General features: G+C 55.3%; 1 protein-coding gene across 1 annotated transcript in view; it reads right to left on the reverse strand.

Moving 5' to 3' along the window:
- The window catches only part of SUMF1 (sulfatase modifying factor 1), a 41,385-nt gene extending 20,314 nt beyond the window's left edge, over positions 1-21,071 (reverse strand). Inside the window, exons 1-3 of the mRNA XM_040995100.1 lie at positions 20,808-21,071; positions 13,478-13,651; positions 11,850-11,924 (exon numbers count right to left, since the gene is read on the reverse strand). Coding sequence (XP_040851034.1) covers positions 11,850-11,924; positions 13,478-13,651; positions 20,808-21,071 — 513 coding nt within the window. The remainder of the gene's footprint in view (positions 1-11,849; positions 11,925-13,477; positions 13,652-20,807) is intronic.
- Between the last annotated feature and the right edge of the window lie 1,626 nt (positions 21,072-22,697).

The raw sequence follows: 22,697 nt of genomic DNA on the forward strand, positions 1-22,697 counted from the left end.
CCACCCGGGAACAAGTGTGGGGGGATGCAGCAAGCCACCACTGTGGCTGCCAACACTGCCTGACGCGCCCAAGTCGGCGGGAGCCACGCAGGCCCACCTGCACAGTCAGCGCAAGGAAAGGGAGCCGGCCGACCACACAACCACCGGCACGAAGTCCCACCCTGTCCGTCAGCCTTCTTGTGGATACGACCCAGCTGCTCACGGACCCCTGGTCACAGCCTGGCAGGGAAGGCCTCGCTTATAACAAAAGGCACCATGTCCTTAAGCACCTTCCCCGTCAGGGAGCTGATCAAACACCGCCCAGGAGACCCAGGGCCCAGGTTGGTGCCACATATGCACCCCTGCAAGGAGCCATCCCGGGACGTTCCCAACCTGCACTAAGCACCAGCACAAGTGGGTTTCAGCTCTCAACTTAAAGAAGTCAATAAGACAAACACACACTGAGATAGTGAAACAGTGGCCTCTATTGAGTCTAGGGGACACACCAGAAGGCCCTTGGTTTCTTATAGCCTTTTGTGTTTCAATATATTTCACAAATAGCAATTGTTTTATTATTTTTTTTAATTATTATTGGAACGGCAGTTACAGAGAAGGAAAAACAGAGAGAACAAGATCTTCCATCCACTGGTTCACTCTCCAAATGGCCCAATGGCTGGAGCTGAGCCAATCTGAAGCCAGGATCCAAGAGCTTCCTTTGGGTCGCCCACGTGAAAGCAGGGGCCCAAGGACTTGAGCCCTCTCTCTGCCTTCCCAGGCCATAAGCAGAGAGTTGGATCAGAAGTGGAACAGCTAGGGGCCCGGCGCGGTGGCGCAAGTGGTTAAAGGTCCTCGCCTTGCACGCCCTGGGATCCCATATGGGCGCCGGTTCTAATCCCGGCAGCCCCGCTTCCCTTCCAGCTCCCTGCCTGTGGCCTGGGAAAGCAGTCGAGGACGGCCCAAAGCTTTGGGACCCTGCACCCGCGTGGGAGACCCAGAAGAGGCTCCTGGCTTCGGATCGGCATAGTATCGGCCCATTGCGCTCACTTGGGGAGTGAATCATCGGACGGAAGATCTTCCTCTCTGTCTCTCCTCTCTGTATATCTGCCTTTCCAATGAAAAAATAATAAAAATAAATCTTTAAAAAATAATAATAAAAAAAAAGAAGTGGAACAGCTAGGATACGAACAAGCGCCCATATGGGATCCTGGCAGTGCCAGGCGTCCACGTGGGATGAGATGCCTCAAGCAGCTTAACCTACCACACCATGGCACCAGCCCCACAGGCAGCAAATGTGTTACAAAACCTCCCAATTCATTCACCTGTCATGCTGCATGGGGCACCAAGCATGGCCAGGTGGGGTAACGATGCACAGTGTCGCTGGCACATGCCCAGGCCCATGCAGCAGCCCGTGGCTGTGGGCCAGCACTCACACACACCTGCACGTCGCCTCTCCCTGCAGAACGCCCTCAGCTTACCCCAGGACCCAGCCAGACATGCCAGCCACGGAGCTAAGGACACGGGAGCCCCGGTGAGGGAGGGGACAGCACACTGCCCGGTATCCAGGTCTGGGACCTCGTGTTTGAGCCCAAGACAGTAAGACCCGAACCGAGCATGAACAGACCTATTCCACCACACCCACCATTTCCCACTCACAAATGAGAACGAAGTGTCCACCCACATGCAAGAATGCCACATAAGTGACCAGGATACACCACGGCAGAGAAATAGCAACATGACACATTACGTCACACAGACCACCCAACAGTGGGTCTCTTGACTGCTCCTGTAAAGGGCAGACCCGGAAGAGGCTCCAGGCTTTGGATCAGCTCAGATCCGGCCATTGAGGTCACTTGGGGAGTGAACCAGTAGACAGAAGATCTTTCTCTCTGTGTCTCCTCCTCCCTGTAAATCTTACACACACACACACACACACACACTCACACACACACACACACACACTCACACACACAGTGCTACATGCTGTGTGGAGCTGTTGTGAGGAGTAACCGAACTCCATTGCAAGCTCCTGGAATGGGGCCTGCCCCAGGGAAGGAGGCCACAACATAAGCCGCCACACTACTCACCTCAGCCACACGGTCACACAGGCTCTCTACTGACTGAAAAGCCACCCTGCCCCCGAGACGCTTCATCTGAGCCCCCTGCACCCATAGGCTCGCCCTGTCCAGGCGGGGCAGGGGTGGGTAAGAAGTCCAAGAAGCCTTAGAACCTATGCCCTCTCTGAGGAATTCTCTGGAAGAGCATGTCGGGTCTGCCTCTCTCCATGACTCTGACGGGAACACCCCACATTCACTGAGCTGTGGCCCAGAGGCTCCCAGGGGCAAAGGGTGGACAGGAAGAGCCCCCCACCCGATCACCTAAGCAAACCAAAGCATGTCGGCAAGCAACCCGCACAGCCACTGCCCATTCTCCACACCTGAGCACCAGCACCTGCTCCAAGCAGCCCCAGGAACCGCAGCCCCCAGGGAACAGATGTGGAGGGAGGGCGAGACTCAGGTCTCCCGCGGTGAGGAGTGAGGACAGAGGAGGCAGAGGGACCCTTGGTTCCCTGGCCGAGCCACCTACAGGAAACCTGGGCCTCTTCTGGCCCAAATCCAGCAGATCCCATCTGTTCTCACCTCGTGTCTTCCTTTCCCAGTACCTGTCTCAACAATCAGTGCTGTTCTATCCTGTTTAGTAAGCCTACTGTTTAGCAAGTTATGGAGAACACACATGAGCCTCACACCAGCCAGAGTGCCAAGGCTGTGCGACAAATGTCTCGGGCTTGAGCGCCTTCCAGGCAGGCCCTGGTGAGCACCTCACCCCAAGCGCTACTTGCTGCAGACAGCTGTCCGCCTCCACGCTCTGCTCCACCCAGACAACTTCCAGAGTCTTGGCACTCCCTTCCAGCAGGGAAAGGACTTGAACCTGACCTATTTCTGGTCGACCATTGCCATGGCAACTGTCTTGGGTTTAAGGTGAAACAGCTGCACCGAGCGAGGGCAAAGACATCCGTTCCCAACCCTCTCCGGGGACAGATCTGGACTTGTAGTAACAGCTTCAAGAAAAGGCCAGAGCACAGCAGTGGTGGTGTGGACAGAGGTGGTAACCCACACTTCACACCCACACACCTCACACACCTCTGCAGCTGTGGGAACGCGCAGACACGTGTGAACGTGTCAGGCTTAACCTCCACAGGGCGGCACTTTAGACAAGCAAATTAAAAAGACAGACATGTCTTGGAACGTAGCATAAACATGACTGCCACCCGTATAAAAACAGCCTGCAGAGTCTCCTGCAGGCACCAGGGAGCAAGGAGGAACGACAGTTCTGTCCAACCCAGGCAGGACAAATAAACTGAGAGGGGGCCCTGGCAGCGGTGGGAGGCCTCGAAGGGGAGAGCGTCCTGGAGCAGGGCCCTACACTCGCTGCCAGGACACAGGGAGGTCAATAGAGTGGCAGGAGGGGACGCAGGCGCTCCGCCAGTGGCATTCACAAAACCCTGAACCCAGCACTCCCATGACTGCAGAGGGCAGAAAAAGACCTGCTTTGCACTAGCGAAACATACCAATACATTAAGGCAGACCTGAAATTTTTCATAAAAAGCTTCAGTTAGTGAAATTCCTCTTGCTATAATAAACTAAATATTGTGCAGCACAAGGTCAGCCTCTCTCACCTCCATCCTAGCACACCCAGCCTCTCTCACCTCCATCCTAGCACACCCAGCCTCTCTCACCTCCATCCTAGCACACCTAGCCTCTCTCACCTCCATCCTAGCACACCCAGCCTCTCTCACCTCCATCCTAGCACACCCAGCCTCTCTCACCTCCATCCTAGCACACCCAGCCTCTCTCACCTCCATCCTAGCACACCCAGCCTCTCTCACCTCCATCCTAGCACACCCAGCCTCTCTCACCTCCATCCTAGCACACCTAGCCTCTCTCACCTCCATCCTAGCACACCCAGCCTCTCTCACCTCCATCCTAGCACACCCAGCCTCTCTCACCTCCATCCCTCATCCCAGGCCTCGAACCCTCAGCTCTTTCTTTACCTGTTCCAGCAGCTGATGGACCTGCTCCCCACAGTGGCTCACAAGACTCTGGAGTGAGCGCCCTCATCTGACAGTCTGAAACCCCAACCGTAACAAGCTCAAACTCTGTAGATTTCAAACTTGATCTGGAATGAGAATACGCAACCAATAACATCTGCAGGAACATTGTGAAAAAAAAAAAAACCCGAAACCTCCCAGCTGCCGTCTTCTCACATTCAAATCATTGTAACAGAGGGGCTGAAGACACAGCCACAAAGAACCTTGTTCCTGGGGAGGTTTCCATTGACCCCAGAAAACAGATGGAGTCCTCCTCCGCCATCTGCAGACAGCCTGCACAGCTGAGGGTGAGGACCTGTCCTCCTGTCCAGGCTGCCCTGTGGCCTGCCTTGGGCTCTGGGTGCTGCTCCGTGCCAGGATCCCTCCTGCTGCCTCTACAAGGCCCTCTCCCCGGGCGCTCCCAGAATCCCTGCAGGGGTCACCGCCATCTCCTCTCCGGAGAGCCACATCCTACACTTGCTCCTGGCTTCTGTGTTGGAAACCCCAGCCCCTGAGGCCCAAGAGGCTTCTTGTGCAGCCTGACCCTGATCCGCATAGTCCCGGGGCTCAGGCCTCCCGTCAGTGGGAACGGGGGTCCTGCTCACTGTGCAGTCTCTGCTTAGTGTCATCACCTCACAACCAGAGCCCTCCCACCAGGCCCCAGCCACTGCCGGTTCCAGGCACTGCTCAAGCAGACCATGCTTCTATCACTCCGCAGCTCCAGGGCTCCAGGTCACATCCCACCTCGCCAGTGAACCTGACTGTGGCTCGAACACACGGGCTGCTTGGGTGAGTGCTGTGCCAGTCCCTTCTCCGCAGGCCCAGATCCCCCAGCACCCTGTGCCTCCCTGGCACAGGAAGCACCCAAGCGTCCGGTCTCCAGCAGAGGCCTGCTGGGGAGGCAGCAGGCAGCCCAGCTCTTGGGCACCAATACGTGCTACTCCCCCTCCACGTGGCACTGACGCCAGTCAAATCCCCATCCTGGGCCATGCCACCTCTTCCATGAGGTGGAGGCCTGGGCCAGCTCTGTTCCTGGCAAGGCTGGCCACGCAGACCCCACAGTTGGAGCAGATATGCCAGAACCACTTGTTTTCTTACCCTGAATTAGGCCTCAAATGACCCTGCCTTACGAGGAAAGTTAAGGTCACTGTAACCCGAGCTCTCAAATCTACACTGGCTCTGACCAGGCCACTGGCTCTCCGGTCACTGTGCCGCCCTGGTGCCACGAGGCTGGGCTCCTACCTGCCAGGTTATCAGGATCTGAGTGCTCAGCCCACATTCCACACTGACTCCACACTCCTGCAAACAACGATTGCTTTCAGAGATATGTAGCCAGCCCTTAACCGAACCTGAGCAACTGGGAGTCCACCTTGAACCTGGGGACCAAGTCCAGCAAAGGCTGACCCTGCAACACGAGAGGAGTCAGCTAGGGCTGGGTCCACTGCTCTCCAAAACCAATCGTCCAGTAGCAAATACTCCAATGGCTTCCTGGGACACCCAGCTTTACAAGCACAGTGGGGGCAACATGGAGGAAGCCCCCTCCCACACAGAACGCACCCCGCAAAGCGGGCCAGAGAAGACTCAAGAAACCCCCAGGAGGAGGCAGTGGCCAAGGCCATGAAAAGAAGGCAGCAGAAGCCCCAAGAGCTTACGACAGAGGGAGCCCAGAGCCTGCCCCAGGACGCAAGAACCTGCGACAGCAACAGCTTGGGCAAACACATGAAACGCTCCTCTTCTGTGAAGTCCTGAAAACGGGCTAGCACCATGGCACAGGAAGTTAAGCTTCCGCCTGCAGTGCTGGCAGCCCGTGTGAGAGCTGGTTTGAGCCTCAGATGCTCCACTTGTGATCCAGCACCCTGCTAATGCGCCTGGGACAGCAACAGAGGACGGCCCAAGTTCTTGATCTCCTGCACCCATGTTAGTGACCAAGAGGAAGTCCCTGGCTCCTAGCTTTGGACAGGTCCATCTCCAACCATCAGATGGAAAATCTCATTCTCTCTCTGCCTCTCCTTCTCTATATATAACTCTCTATAACTTCTCTCTGTATAACTCTTATAAAAAATGAAGTATTAAGAACAGATATGTATCATCCTTCCCAGCAAAACCAGAATGCCACCGCATTTGTTCAAAGCGTGGGTGGGTCTAACTCACCCCAGCGTTCCCACCCAGCACCGGCCAGGTGTCCATGACGACCTGAAGCTGCAGAACCCTGACCCGCAGGTCAGCACGAGACGGTGCGACTGCAGAGTCTGAGCCAGAATGTTCAACTCCACAGGGATGTGGGAATGTATGCTTGAAAACCACACAGCTCATCTACATAGTCAGAAGTTACCCAATCTGCCGCCTTAAATGAAGACTTGACTTTTAAGGCTTTCTCTCTTTTTTATTTATGTATTATTATTATTTTTTTAATTTAAAAGGCACAGTGAGAGGGGGAGGGAGGACAGGAGAGCCATGGAAGGCTCTTCCATCCACTGCCTCACTCCTCCGATGGCTGCATTGCCAGGGCTGAACCAGATCAAAACCGTGAACCAAGAACCCCACCTGGGTCTCCCACGTGGTGGCAGGAGCCCAAGGACTTGGGCCTGCTTGGCCTGCTTTCCCAGACAGCTCTGCAGGGAGCTGGAGTGGCAGCCGAGCACTCTGACGGGGTGATGGTGCTGCGGGCTGTGTGCCGTACCTGCTCCTGTGCACCTGTCGGCCCTCCGAAACAGAGACTGTTAACATCTCTGTCAGGAATCAGCAAGATGTACTCAAGGGAAAAGTTACTGGCACAACAGTTAAACACCTGTGAGAATGCTGGAGGAAACGGCACATCCTTTCTCACGCAGAGGGCAGGAGGGCCACCCTGGCCTGAGCTGACACTAAAGCCAATTTCAGCCACCAATGCCACACAGACCTCATTAGCTGACCACAGGGCCATCCTGTCACCAAAAGCTGAACAAAATACTGCAAGTTAAAAGGGGGAGGAAAAAAAAGTGCTACACACAACAGACAGCGGAAAGCAGTGGGCAAGAGGCAGTTAGCATACTAAAATGCTCAGGCCAAAGCAAAGGCAGGCCGGGATGGGAGGCTGAGCAGCCAGCCACAGTGCCCCACAGCTCAGAGGTGACGTTGGCACACAGGGCAACGCCAGCTCACCGTGAGGGCACGAGCTGAGGCACTTACAGCAGCCAGAGCAACAAGGACTGGATCACCACACACAGTACTCAGGCATGGCATGATCACGCTGAGTGCCAGAAAGACACACCATGCAAACAGCAACCACCACCCCCACAAGCAGGGGCACAGGCTGGCGTCCCACCGCCAGTGTCAGCTTCCTGCCAGGCACACCCGGGCAGCCGGCTGCTGGCAGCCCTATCCGTGAGTTCCTGCCACCCGTGTGGGACAGTCAGGTGGAATTCCAAGCTCTTGGTTTCAGTAGGGCCCAGCCCCAGCAGCTGCAGGCATTCTGAGAGTGAACCAGTGGACGGAAGATGTGTCTGTTTCTCTCTGTCTGTCACTACCTTTCAAGTAAAATGAAAATAAATACTTCAAACCAAACCTGTTTCTAAGGAGGTACCAATGCCAAGGAGATGACATGGGGGGGAGGAGACAACATTTTGCAGTACATTGCACAGCGGCCTACCACACTGGTGTCTCACAGGAGTGCCGCTTCAAGTCCCAGACGCTTCACTTCTGATCCAGAAGAAGACGGCCTACGTGCCAGGGTCCCTGACACCCACATGGCAGACTCAGAGTTCCAGGCTCCTGCCTCAGTCTGACCCACCTCTGCTCCCTGCAGCCACGTGGGCAGTGGGCCCATGAATGAAGTATTTCCCTGTGTGTCTTACCCCTGCCCCATCATTCCACATTTCAAATAAATAAACTTTAAAAAGCAAGAGAGCAAAGCAGAAAAGAGCTAGAAGAAACAGGACACGGGGACCACAGACTATCAAAAGAGGAACAGAGTCTGCAAACAGGAAATGAAAGAGAAACACGAGCAGGTCACTCGGGAGACACAGGAGACAAGGAAGAAACTTGAAACTAAAAAAGGTAGAAGAGCTTGCAAAGATACATCTTTACCGAAGCTGAGTAAAAGAATCCTAAGGGAGGCTCACGTGTGAGGACCCCCCACGGAAGAAAACAGCAGGAAGGCACAGGACAAGAACAGCAGAAGCCAAAGCTTCACACACAACTGCGAGATGCCACACGACACACAACCATCGACACCGGAACCAGCCAACCGGACCACCACACCTTTAAGTCCTGGGACGATGGATAGGAGCCTTCCAGGAACATGGGATTCTCGCCGGGCTTCAACAGCAAAGTCTCATTCCCAAACAAAGCAAAATCGGGGCACAGGATTCCCAGGAAAGACAATGAACCAATCGCATGCACCCAGCAAAAGGAACCGTGTAGGCAAGATCAAGCACACACACCCAGCAAAACAAATTCTGGCCAGCACTGAGGCGCTCCCAGCCACAGGGGCACGGCAGGCGGCCCAGCCACACAGCCACTCCCTGAAGGACCGTGCAGACAATGAGCTTCATGGCTCAGAGCACTCGGCTACACAGACAGCACTGAGGGAGAGCCACCCCTGCAGGGGACACCTGCTTCCACCACACGGAAACAGCTCAGCTGTGTTAACATTGGGGGAAGGAAGGCACACTCACAAGTGGGGGTTGCAGGGTGCTTTGTTACATCAGTCTCTCATTACCCTGTGATGGCACCATTATAATGTTACTGTTTTGGACCTCTGCATATAGCCTGAGGCTCAGTGAGTAACTTCAGGCTGCTGGAATACTATCATCCTCTGTGTCCCCCAAACCAGGACAGTGCCACAGAGTAAGAAGGCAGTAGTAAAACAAGACAAGTGGAGACAAACACTCCACAGAACCTTCAACTCACTTCTGCACACTGAAGGGCATGGATACAAGTCACAGCACAGGGCATACACACGGTCCAGATCAATCCAGCACCTGGTACACTCACAGCCTAGACCAACCCCAACACCTGCACACTCAGACTAGACCAACCCCAACACCTGCACACTCACAGCCTAGACCAACCCCAGCACCTGCACACTCATAGACTAGACCAACCCCAACACCTGCACACTCACAGCCTAGACCAACCCCAGCACCTGCACACTCATAGACTAGACCAACCCCAGCACCTGCACACTCATAGACCAGACCAACCTCAACACCTGCACACTCAGACTAGACCAACCCCAATACCTGCACACTCACACACAAGACCAACCCCAGCACCTGCACACTCACACACAAGACCAACCCCAGCACCTGCACACTCACACACAAGACCAACCCCAACACCTGCACACTCATAGACCAGACCAACCCCAACACCTGCACACTCACACACAAGACCAACCCCAACACCTGCACACTCATAGACCAGACCAACCCCAACACCTGCACACTCACACACAAGACCAACCCCAACACCCAGCACACTCACACACAAGACCAACCCCAACACCTGCACACTCAGACTAGACCAACCCCAGCACCTGCACACTCACAGCCTAGACCAACCCCAACACCCGGCACACTCATAGACCAGACCAACCCCAACACCTGGCACACCCACAGACCAGACCAACCTCAACACCTGCACACTCACACACAAGACCAACCCCAACACCTGCACACTCAGACTAGACCAACCTCAACACCTGCACACTCACAGCCTAGACCAACCCCAACACCTGCACACTCATAGACCAGACCAACCCCAACACCTGCACACTCATAAACCAGACCAACCCCAACACCTGCACACTCACACACAAGACCAACCCCAACACCTGCACACTCATAGACCAGACCAACCCCAACACCCAGCACACTCACACACAAGACCAACCTCAACACCTCTGGCACACTCACAGAGCAGACTAACCCCAGCACCTGGCACATTCATGACATAGATGGGATCTTTGGAATGTTTCCAACTACACATGTAACAGCTTCTCAGAGAAATAGTTAGCCCCCGGCTGGGCATGGCATGCGATAGGCCTTGTCCTTAGAGACATCACGGCGCCCACTAAGGACCTCCGTATCTCCTCCATGAGGACTCAGGGCTGATGCCCACAGCCAGGTGCCCACTAAGGACCTCCGTATCTCCTCCATGAGGACTCAGGGCTGATGCCCACGGCCAGGTGCCCACTAAGGACCTCCGTATCTCCTCCATGAGGACTCAGGGCTGATGCTCACGGCCAGGTGCCCACTAAGGACCTCCGTATCTCCTCCATGAGGACTCAGGGCTGATGCCCACGGCCAGGTGCCCACTAAGGACCTCCGTATCTCCTCCATGAGGACTCAGGGCTGATGCCCACGGCCAGGTGCCCACTAAGGACCTCCGTATCTCCTCCATGAGGACTCAGGGCTGATGCTCACGGCCAGGTGCCCACTAAGGACCTCCGTATCTCCTCCATGAGGACTCAGGGCTGATGCCCACGGCCAGGTACCCACTAAGGACCTCCGTATCTCCTCCATGAGGACTCAGGGCTGATGCCCACGGCCAGGTGCCCACTAAGGACCTCCGTATCTCCTCCATGAGGACTCAGGGCTGATGCCCACGGCCAGGTACCCACTAAGGACCTCCGTATCTCCTCCATGAGGACTCAGGGCTGATGCTCACGGCCAGGTGCCCACTAAGGACCTCCGTATCTCCTCCATGAGGACTCAGGGCTGATGCCCACGGCCAGATGGGATGGAAAGATGCCAAGCAGAGGCTTCTCTGTGACTGGTGGGAATGTTCTAAACTTAGACTGTGGTGATTGCTTTGCTACACAACAATTACATAAATAACCCACACACACAACAATCCACCAAATGGTGACTCTTTCAGTATGTAAATTACATGTCAATAAAGACATTTCAGAAAGAGAGGGAACAAGTGTGTGTCACAGTAAGTAAAGGCACCACCTGGGACACCTGTGTCCCCTTACGGGAGTGTCTGATTACAGCCCTAAGTCTCCAATCCAGCTCCCTGCTAATGGGAAGTGCCAGAGGACGGCCCAAGTACTTGCATCCCCTGTCCTCCCTGATTCCCTCAGGGACAGCAGGGCAGACCTGGCCCAGCCATTCACACCTGCCCACCTGCCTTCAGAGGCCAGCAGGGGAGGTGAGGTCAACAGACTACACGACAGGGGTGTCACAGAAACTCATAGTGACCTGAGAAGCTGACACACAGATGGAGTTAAGCCAGTGTTTGCAAATGTTCATCTAAAACACAGGGCAGCACGTGGCAGGTGCATCTGCCCATGGGAAGGCCTCATCCTCCCACCACCGAAGTGATGAGATGGAAGAGGGGACCAGGCCAGGGTGGCCCACTACTGAGACAGGACAGATTGAGGCCAGCCCAGGAAGACACGGCCACACAGGGACAGGAGGATACTGGTGGGCTGCAGTCACCTGGCCCAGGCCAACACCATGTCACAGATCTGCTCTCTTCCCAGTGCCCGAGCACTCAAGCTCCCAGCTTGCCCTCACTCCTTCCTGCCCCCAGAGGTGGAGACTGCAGCAAGAGAATGTGAATCCTCTGTTCTAGAAACAGCCACAGGTGAGACAGGACCGCTGAGCTCCAGCTAGCTCCAGTGAGAGCTCAAAGTAGACTCAACGCTTCCTCCCACTCCCTTTTCAAGACACAGTGACTCGGGAGACTGAGCCCATCCATGAACATGGGGATGGCGCAGCACTGGGGGAAGAGAGGGGCAAGGTGGTGGGGTTTCACACCTGGCCAGTCCTGGGGAGCCCACTGGGTCATCACTTACTGCCTGGTGGATGTCCGTCTTCACCCGCTCGCTCAGCATGCCCTCGAAGACAAACGAGTCACCAAACCTCTCGGCCTGGAGGAGAGGAGACAGACAGCTGCCAGCAGTTGTGGTGGGGGGCCCGCGCGTCTGCACACACCAAAGCCATTCTACCCACTGGGAACTTGGAAACGCAGCCAGCCAAAGTCCCTACAAAGTCCCTTTTCACACCAAGATCTGCTTGCCTGATAAGGCTGCAGACGTGGCAGAGAGGACGTTCAAAATCACATGCGGAAGCTACGCATCAGCTGCTCCTGGAGTCACGTGGAGAGTAGGAAGGGACGGGTGCACCACAGATCCAGAGCCCCAGGTGCCCACCTGCACAGGAGTCCTCAGACACTGGTGGCTCCTCCTCAACAAACATGAACCCACATGCCCGGTGCGGGGCAGCGTACAAGTGTGAAGCACAGCCAAACAGGCCTAATGTGCCCCCGAAACAAAAGGAACCACAAAGATGCACAAAGACCTCGAGCTACTTAAGTCCCAAAGAACCAGGGCATGCTAGTTTGCTTCCAACACCCACTCTCAAATTACTTTAAGTACGTATATTAGTGGCCTAAAAACACAGAGCAGGCGCTCCATAAACTCAACACAAGGTAAGGATTCTCAGGAGGAAATTGGAAGCATTCTAGAACACAAGCAGGGACCTAACACTCACCAACCAGGAGGCCCGCTGGGTCCCAGTCCGGGATGTTCAGGGGCCACAGGGTGAGGCCTGGCAGCAGCGCTGGAGAGCACGCCCACTCTCAGGGCAGACAACGTGCCCCAGGTCTGGCTCTGCCTCCTAGGAAAGGCAGCCACTCCCAGAGCAGTGGCACTACCACAACCTCAGAAGACAGACTGACCTCACTGCCCATACCCATGCCATCGGCATCAGGGGACCCTGAAGGCACAGTGACGCTGGCTGGCACTCACAGGTGGAAAAGCTTGGGGTGCACGTCAGGGAGTAGGCCTGCACCCTGCAGGAATGCTAACTGGCCAGGCAGCTCCAGGCAAACTGCCTTCCTATCTCCAGACTGGCCGTTGGTGGGCTGGCAGCAAGAGATTAAATGAGATAGCATTGTCTTTCATCACCCACGGGAGACTGGCTCCAGGCCCTCCCATGGACACCAAAACCCAAGGACAGAGGAATCCTTTGGGCCAATCGATGTCATGTTTGCACGGAGCTCACTCCCATGACCTGTAACACATGACACGTGGCAATGTCATGGGTACGGCTGTGGTTCTGTGCTATCCAGGGACCAGATCTGAAACCCTTCTAGGGTGCAGACACTCATATTCATCTCCCAGCTATCTGTTTCACACAGACACACACAGACCGTGAACTTCTAATTCTCACGCGGCTACAACTCAGCGCCCATCAGTCAACTTTAACCCTTCCCAGTAGCGAGCACTACAGTTCCAATCGCTGGGATATCCCATTTACATGGACCCCACCCACGCATGGCTGAGGTCACACAGATACCATCTTGCTGTGACCTTCCTCAGGCCCCGTGTTCTCAGCATGGTGCCCGGCACAGGGTCAAAGCGGCCAGCATTAGCTGCAGTCCCAGCACCCCGAGACGCTCCTCCTGCCCAGGCACTGTTACCTCTGTCAAGTAGCCTGTTGAGTTCACAAACTTCTCAAAGTCGGCATTACTGACTTCATAGGCGTCCATGTAAAAAGCGTCCACGGCCACCCTCCTGGCAGGCGCCTCCCCGTCCTGCTTTATCTTAGGATCATCTGTGCCCATGGTGAACACACCGGCAGGAATGAGGACCATCTGCAGTAAAAGGGACAACACAGGGGTTCAGAGGTCATAGGGGTTGGGCTCCCAGCACCAAGTCAGCCATAGCAGACAGGCAACCCCCACTGTGGACATCACTGTGAAGTTCCTGTATCCTTCACTAAAGGCGTCACCAGTCACAAAATAGAACATCTTCACAAAAGTGATCTGTTTAGGGCAATAAGATCTGCTTTCGTGAAAGTCACAGCGACAAAGAGGGAGAGAAAGACAGACACCTTCCCAGGACTCTACTGCTCAGTCTACACCTTAGGAGAAAGGAGGCTGTGGGCACAGGCTGGGACACAGCTCCCAGGGCAAAGGCTGCTTCAAGCACACAGGCTGGGACACAGCTCCCAGGGCAAAGGCTGCTTCAAGCACACAGGCTGGGACACAGCTCCCAGGGCAAAGGAAGCTGTGGGCACAGGCTGGGACACAGCTCCCAGGGCAAAGGCTGCTTCAAGCACACAGGCTGGGACACAGCTCCCAGGGCAAAGGAGGCTGCGGGCACAGGCTGGGACACAGCTCCCAGGGCAAAGGAGGCTGCAGGCACAGGCTGGGACACAGCTCCCAGGGCAAAGGAGGCTGCGGGCACAGGCTGGGACACAGTTCCCAGGGTAATTATGTTCTATACAAACACTGGCTGGGACAGAGCTGCCAGCTGCGTTACTCTTTAAAGCCCAAATGCAGAAACAAGCCACAGGGTGACAGCTGAGCAAGATGGACAGTGACTGCCACAACACAGATGGAAATGCAGAGCCAGGCAACATCATGGATGCGCCTCGAAAGCTCCCCAAGGCCACACGGGGCTCATGTCTACTCCTGTGGAACAAGGACCAGAGAATCCAGAGGTGGGGACACAGCTAGGTGGGCGCTCGGGGCTGCAGGGAAGTGGCAGGTGGAGGTCTCAAGTGGGCTGGGGTTTCTGTGTGAAGAGACGTGGAACTGGACCGTGATGACAGTTGGGACCACAATACGGTCTCTGTGAATAGACAACTGACAGACATGCAAGTGACTGCTGAGTCACACTCTCCCTTGCGCCACTAATGAAGTCTGTGACTTCTTCCCACCCTCCTGGACTTGGAGCCTCGTTCACAGATCGGAGGCTGATGCTTCCTAAGCTTCTGAAAAGCCTAATGAAAGCTAAGACAGTGCGTCTGCAAGGAATGGCTGGTTAGAGAAACCAAACCTAGAAACACAAGTTGGGTGCCAGGGACCACAGGTTCATCCATCTCCGCTGACCCTCCCGGTTGGCGGATGCTTCAATCCCACGCACATGCTTCCCATAATGGGACCATTTTCATCCAGGATGGAAGAGTAATGAAAGGTGGCTTTCCTAAGAAATGACTGTCCCCAGTCATCTGGCTAGGCTACTGTCCCTGGACCCCATCTCGCCTGATGCTGTTCCCAGACACCTGCAGCAACCTCACCTTCAGTCTCACTGTCTTGTGTCAGCCCCCAGAGCTCTTGGCGCTCCTGAGCCCTGCACCATTCAGCTCAGCCCACAGGGAAGCCCTCCCGAGCCCTGTGAAGATGCCAGTCTCTGGCCCCCGGTGCAATCATATCTCCACTGCCTGTGAGTGGAGCATCTGGGTTGTGGCTCAACTGTGACATGACCTACGTAGTCAAAGGGAAGAAAGGAAGGAAGCAGAGGGAGAAGCTGGATGCTCCCAGTGCATTACGAAAAGAGATGGGCACTCCAGGCAAAGCTGAGAACAGAACACGGTGCTGCTGCTACTGGTGGCACTGACAGAATCGCATTCTCCACCTGCTCTTAGAAGAGGCAGCAGGGGCTGGGGGAGGGGCAAGCTTGCTCACAATACCCCCTTCTACACCTCGGTAATTGCTGAATCGTCTAAGTGCATCAATTGCTGAAAGGTAAGCTGGTGATATGATCACAGCATTTTCCTCAATTCTTCAAACCCACCACCTTCCAGGCAAGATGGCTCCACCTCAGAGCCCAACCTCACCCCATCTCTGACCCCGCGTTTCTGAGTGAGGTCCATGCTGCAGGCTCCCACCTCCAGGAGGCCCTCCCTGACTGCGGGCTGTCTCACGCGGGCTGCCCTGATGCATGCCTCCACCCACCCTAACTGTGACACGCCTGGGGTCCCAATCTAGCATTCCCAGATTCCCAAGGGCACCAGAAATAGATTCTTCATTTCTGCCGCCCCGGCACTACCCACAGTTGACACAAAACATCTCTGCCAATTGCAGAAGCGTGAATGTGAGGAACAATCCACCACGCATGAAAAGTCTAACTTGGTTATAACCCGGTCCCAGACACACACAAGTCTTGTTATTTCAAAACAAGGTCAGTGTGGTGGTGCAGTGACTAAGCCACGACCTGCAATGTTAGCATTTCCTGTGGGCTCTTGCTCCATCTGAGCTGCTCCGCTTGTGTCCCGGCTCCCTGCAGACGAGCCGAGAAAAGCACACAGGACGCCCGAGTGTCTGAGCCCCGATGCCCACAGGGAGAGCTGGATGAAGCACCCAGCTTCAGTCTGGCCCAGCCTGGTCCACTGCAAACCAACAATGGAAGATGTGTCTCTCTCTGTCTCTCCCTCTCTCTGTGCGACACTGGCCCTCAAATGAATAAATCTTTTTTTTTTTTTTTAACAAACAAACAAATGAGGTCTACAAAGAAATAGAAAAGCCAAAGACTTTGGAGAAACCTTCAAGAACAGTCTCACAAGGACACTACAAGGAACCACAAAAGGCCTTCCCGCAGGAGCCCCTGTCGGCAGAGTCGGCCCCTGAGGCAGGGGGCGTCCAACTGGATCAGGGCTCACCATCGCTCCTCCCCCACTCCCTCTCCTTGGGGTGGGCACCCCCTGTGCAGCGGACGGCTGGCCCAGTTTCTGTCCCCGTCGTTAATGAGGAAGACGGCCAGCACTGGGTGAGCCATGGCTCCATCCCCGAGGCTCAGATAAAAATAGCCAGCGCCGCCCTGAGCAGAGCCGTCCTCACAAGCCACGCTAATGAAGTTTTCTGTCCTACAAACAGAAGATGTCACTTCGGTGAAATCCAGGGCACCAGGTGTCTCACTCCGCGGGGGCCCGAGGCACAGGTGAAGAACCACGACAGCCCAGTGCTCACCGACGGTCTGGCCTGAAAGGGCCGGCTCCTCTGTGGGCAAGGTACATCCATGCGGGATGCAGGAGCCAGGGCGCAAACGACCCTGCTACTGCTACCACCTCCTTGGGCCACCTGCTCAGGCCAAGGACAGGTGACAGCTGCCCTTTCTGTGCACCGAGCAACTGCACCCCCTCCCTGTGACAGCACCTGAGGTCCCAGTAGAAAGCCATTTCCTCACTTAGGCACCTGCGCCCCAGGTATAGCTGAGAATTAACTCTACCTGCCAGGACCCAGGCCTGGCCAATCACAAGCCAGCTTCGTCACAGAGCTATAATGATGGCTAGGCCTTGACCCAACGGAAGTACACCTCTGCACTTGTGCTGCCGGGAGCTTCCAGGAAAGGGGGAACTTTCTCCCCCACTGACCTTCTCACAGGAAAGACGACGCTGCCAGCCAACAGCCAGCCCGACAGGAAGGGAGCAGGGACAGTGCTGGGCCCTATCTACTCCTGGACATCCCAATGCAGACTGACAAATGTCCTCTCCCCTGCCTTCCTCCTCTCAGGCCAGCTTCAACGACCTCTTCAAGCTCACACACACCCTTGGGTGTAGCCCTTTTCCCTTCCCTGCCTACCAGGCCACCACCCCAATGGAACAAACTCAAAGATTAGCAGAAAGCTGCTCGGCACCCAGGGAATCACACTCCCCAGCAGGCCCACGGCCACGGCTGCCTCCATCCACACAGCCTTCTCCCCCACCTCCTATGCCCATACTGAGCCCTGGTTCGAGTTCCATCTACTCCACTTCCCACCCAGCCTCCTGTTGGTATTTCCTGGGAGCCAGCAGACAAAAGCTCAACCGCACAGGGCCCTGCCACAATCCAGGAGATTGGGAGGAAGCTCCAGGTTCCCTGCTTCAGCCTATACAAGCACATGGATGCACCAGCCTCACTGAATGACGCCTCTTTCTCCTCTAGTCTCAGCGGGAGAGCCTTGCTTTGCAGTTGAACACATCAGAACTTCTGAAAGAGCAGGCATGCAGTATGGTAGTCAAGATGCTAGTTAGAATGCCTGAATTCCACGGCAGTGTTGTGGTGCAGTAGGTGAAGCTGCAGGCTGCAATACCACTGTCCCCAATGGCCACCAGTTCAAGTCCAAGTAGCTCCACTTTCAATTCTGCTCTCTGCTAATGGCCTAGAAAAACAGTGAAGATGATTCCCTGCCACCCACATGAGCTCCTGACTTCAGCCTGGCCCCCGTCCCAGCCATCTGAGGAATGGACCAGCAGATGAAAGATAGCTCATTCACTCTCTTTCTCCCCCTCCCCACCCGCCTCTGTAATTCTGCCTTTCAAATCACTCAATCATACAGGAGAAAAATTAAATAAATAAAGCAAGCTGGCCCGTATCTGACGCTGCAGGGCCTGGTTCCGCTCCCAGCCCCAGGTCCAGACCGCAGCCCCTGCTGCCGCGGGCACTGGGAAGCAGCACGCGACAATGGCTCAAGCAGGCCAGCCTGCCCCTCATTGAGCTTCCAGCTTCCACCCCCAGTACTGCAGGCATCCAGGTGGACCAGGGCTGAGCACATCTTTCAAAGTACCAAATATCCTTTATTTCCAAAGCAGTTTCTCAACACTGTCCTCACTGCTAAAGGCAACAAATCTCTCAAGGAATTGTTACAGGACATTTGTAGTCTGGAAGGCCCTTGAAGGGGACATGGAAATTAAAGCAAGCCCCAAAATGCCCCCAGTGTAGGACATCAGAGGATGATACCAACAAAACTAAAGAAAATACACACGCGAGGGGCGGAGTTGTGATAAAACGGGTAAAGCCAATGCCCGTAGCACCAGCATCCCATCTGGAAGCATCAGTTCAAGTCCCAGTTATTCTGCTTCCAATCCAGCTCCCTCTTAGGTGCCTGGAGGATGTTCCGAATACCTGGAAACCTACATCCATGTGGCAGACTCGGAAGCTCCTGGCTCTTGGCTCCCACCTGGTCCAGACCTGCTTTCTGTAGCCAACTTGGAAGTAAACAAGCAGGTGGAAGGCTCATCCTCTGTTATGCTACCTTTTAATTCAGTCAATCTTTTTTTAAGAAAATAAATATATGTATATGTGTATACACACATCCTGCTATCAAGCAGCAGAAAGCATGGTGGGAACACAGAGGATTAAAAACAAAACCTTGTTGAAAGACCGTTCACAGGAGAGAGGCCCGGGGCCGGGTCCACGCAGACGCCAGCACGAGCCCTCCAGACCGGCATCTTGAGTGTGCACACTGCCGAGAACAAAGCCAGCACACACGGGAGACCTTGCACACCTTGTTACCAAACTGCTGGGATCACTCTCCAAGGAGAAGTGTATTTTTTAAGCAGACATGCACCATCCTTTAAAATGTGTGCTTTTCCCACCCAATTCTTGCTGCTGTCACTTTCCGGTAAAACTGCCAAGTGCCTGAGAGGAGCATAAAGCAGGCACTTACTGCTCTGCATGCTCCTTATGTGGACTAAAACGCACACACCTCAGCAGTGTGACAGGAAAAGGTGTGATGTCAACCCCGCAAACACCCACGGTACTTCACAGCACGGCACATGCTGGCTGCAGAAGGGAGCAGAAGACGGTCCAGGGCTTTGGACCCCTGCTACTGACGTGGGAGACCTGGGAGAGCTTCTGGCTCCTGTCAGAAGTTTCACCCACTGGAGCCACTGTAGCCATCCGCGGAGAACATCCGTGAAGGAAGACTCTCTCTGTTTCTTCCTAACTCGGACAGAAGTCCTGAACTTCCTGAGTTAAGAGCAACACCAAAGCAGCAGGGTTCAACCACACGGCTAACGGCCCGGGAGCAGCCAGTCGCACAGGGCAGGGCACCGATGCCAGCAACACTGCCATCCCATATCTGAGCACAGGCTCAAGTTGCAGCTGCCCTACTCCTGTTCCAGCTCCTTGATAAATGCCCGGGAAGGCAGCCCATGCTGACCAAGAGCTCGGGCCCTGCTCTGCACCTGGGAGAGCCAGAGGGAGCTCCCGGCTCCTGGCTCTGTGTTCATCTAGTTTAGCTGTCGCGACCATCTGAGCAATGAGCCAGCACATGAAAGATCTAGAACTCTCCCCGTCATTCTGCCTTTCAAATAAATAAATAAATCTTCCTTTTTAAAAAATAGTTCCAGAAGGCTTCTGAGCCACATACACACCAACCACAAAAGGGCCACTGTTGTAGGACAGCTTCATCATTACAGAAAAGGACCACCAAAGCTGGGCAAGGCTGTGCGGCAGGGATCCACGCCCATGAACACAGCCACCAAGTCTCCTAGCTACACAAGACGCCAACACTGCTGGGAGGGCCGGCAGCAGGAACTCCTGCAGCCAAGAACAACCGGGCGGAACCAGGCGGTGCAAGTACCCCGCCCTCACTCTGCACAGCCCAGGTCCTTCAGTGTCCCAAGGTCACAGCGCAAAGCCTAGGCAAACAGCAGCAGGGAGAAACCGGGCGAGAGGTGGCACTGCCCACCGAGTTCTGGGGCCGGGTGAGAATTAGCCCAGAGCAAAGAAAGGTGGGATGGGAGGAGACAAGAGCACTAGATAAAGGAAGACCTCGGCAGGCAAGCAGGGCGCCCACTGCCCTGACTTCCATATGCTAGACCCTAGGGCGTCCAGGGACGGGGCAAGGCACAGAGAACCGACCGCAACAAAAGATTGCTAGTCCCTCCTAGGCGGACAGCAGGACACAAACTACCACGCCGTACCCTCTAGAAGCGAAGCCCGCTGGAGCAAGACAACAGACAAGTGGGAGGCACAGAGGCTGCAGAGGAGGATGCCCGGGGCTCCCATTTCTGCAGTTAACAAGAAAGGAAGCGAGGGTTTAAGATCATGAGCTCTACCACAGGAGGTCAGTTGAGGCTGAGAGAGACGAAAGAAAACAGAATGCTCGGACCCAACTTGCTCGGCGCCCAGGAGCGAGCGGAGCCCCGAGCCCCAGCCCGCCTTCCGGGGCGGCACCACTCCGTGTGTGCTCCTACCAACCCCGGGCCTCGCCCAGGCCAGCCCCGCCACACACACACGCTCCGAGGAACCGAACGAGCACCTTGGTGGGCGCCGGCGGCTGCTCCCCGGGGACCGGGCCCGGGGCATTCGCCTCCCGCGAGTACAGGTGCGCGGCTGCGGCACTGCCCTGGGCCCCGGGCCGCTGCGGCGTGCCGCAACCGCACGAGCCCGCCCCGGCCCCGGCCTCCTCGTGCCCCGCCGCCCGGCAGAGGAGCAAGAGCAGCGGCAGGAGGAGAACGCGACCGCGTCCGCGACCGAACCCGGAGGAGAACCCGCGAGCTGGCTGCACCGCGGGCGCAGCCATGTTGTCTGGCGGACCATGTGACCCGCTTGGTCACGTGGCCCTACCCACTTTAAAGGAGCCGGCCCTGGCCTGGAGAGCTTGGCTGGCAGGCCCGCGACGACTTCTGCAGAACCCCAGACGCCCCTTTGTGATGGTTTAGCTGGGGAATGGGAGGCAGAGGCGTCCTCACCTCACCCCGACCTGCGGACGACGACCTGCCAAAGAAGCGTGCAAAAGCGAGCTCGAAGCCCGGGAAACCTGACTTTGAGGGGCCATGTGGCGGGGAACATCCACCCTGCTCGGGGCTCACTCCTGGGAATGATGCAAGTGCGGGACTTGGTCGCAAGGAAGAGTTTGCGGCCGGCTCTGCTTGTGCGTTTGCAGGACACAGAACACATTTCTCGCCACCTTTTTTAAAAGAATCATGTTCTGGGGCCGGCAAAGCCCCAGTCTGTGCTGCTGTGGACTGCAGTTTGAGTCCCAACTGCCCGCACTCCGGATCCAGCTCCCTGCTAGTGTTCTGGGAAAGCAGTGCAGCTTGGCCCAAGTGCCTGGGACCCTGCGTCCACGTGGGAGACCTAAACAAGCTCCTGGTCTCCGCCTGGCCCAGCCCTGACTATTGTGCCCATTGGGAACATATATATATATAATCATAAAGAATTTACTAACCCAAAACACGTGGTAGGGGGAGTGAATTATTACATTTCATTCCCAGCGGACAGGTGTTTACTGGCTAATGCACATTCAAGGTTTTACAATGTTTAGATTTTTTTTTAAGTATAAAAGAAAGTTCTTTCCTCCTTGTTGAAAATATCATGGTTTCCCAGGAGTTTTCATCGATCTCTTGGCTTAAGATTACAACCAGGTGTCAGGAGATCTGTATAAATAAAGTACAGAATGGGCATCCCCCTCTCAAAAGCCCAGCATGGGAAGCTTTGGGAGCCCTGGACTTGGCATCGCAAGTGGGAAATGCCACACCGGACCTCATGCGACACGACACAGAGGAAGAGCAAGGTCCCAAAAACATTCGTGGAATTACATCAGGATCATGTGTATTCTTCCTGATGCACCCCATTTCCAAGTCATGCTGCTCTGTGTGAACAAACAGTCAAAGTCCGAAACCCAGCACCCTCTGACCCCACGCATGTCGGATCCGGGGTACTGGGCTTCTGTGCCGGCTTCAGCAGCAAAGGTTCCACACAGCGTGTATTCTGGGATCTGGGACAGAGATCCGTTCTGGCCACTCCTTCCAAGGCTTCCATCTCGACACGCACTAGGCTGCCCGTCCACCAGTCAGGGCACAGAGAAGGAACTCGGAAAACACATACCAATCAACAGGACCTAAACAGGTGACAGTGATCGTCACGTATTTCTGTTAAGGAAAGGCAGATTGCTTTCAAAACTGTGCAGGGATCCTCAGCTGCAGGCAGCTGCCTAGGTGGCCGTGTACATAGGCAGGGCTTGCGCTGCTGGGAGAAAAGCAGCCATTCTGGGCCTGCTTAATACCACATTTGTGTTAACTATACCAGTATGTCAGCAGAGTTGTTTGTTCTTTTTTAATTGTTATTCTTTAAAAAAAAAAAAATATGGCAGACCAGGCCACAGATAAACAAGGGGGCTGAGATTGAGGAGAGCTGGAGGACCTTT

Source organism: Ochotona curzoniae, unplaced genomic scaffold (assembly GCF_017591425.1).
Source record: "Ochotona curzoniae isolate NIBS_2020 unplaced genomic scaffold, NIBS_Ocur_1.0 contig_908, whole genome shotgun sequence".
Taxonomy (NCBI): Eukaryota; Metazoa; Chordata; class Mammalia; order Lagomorpha; family Ochotonidae; genus Ochotona; species Ochotona curzoniae.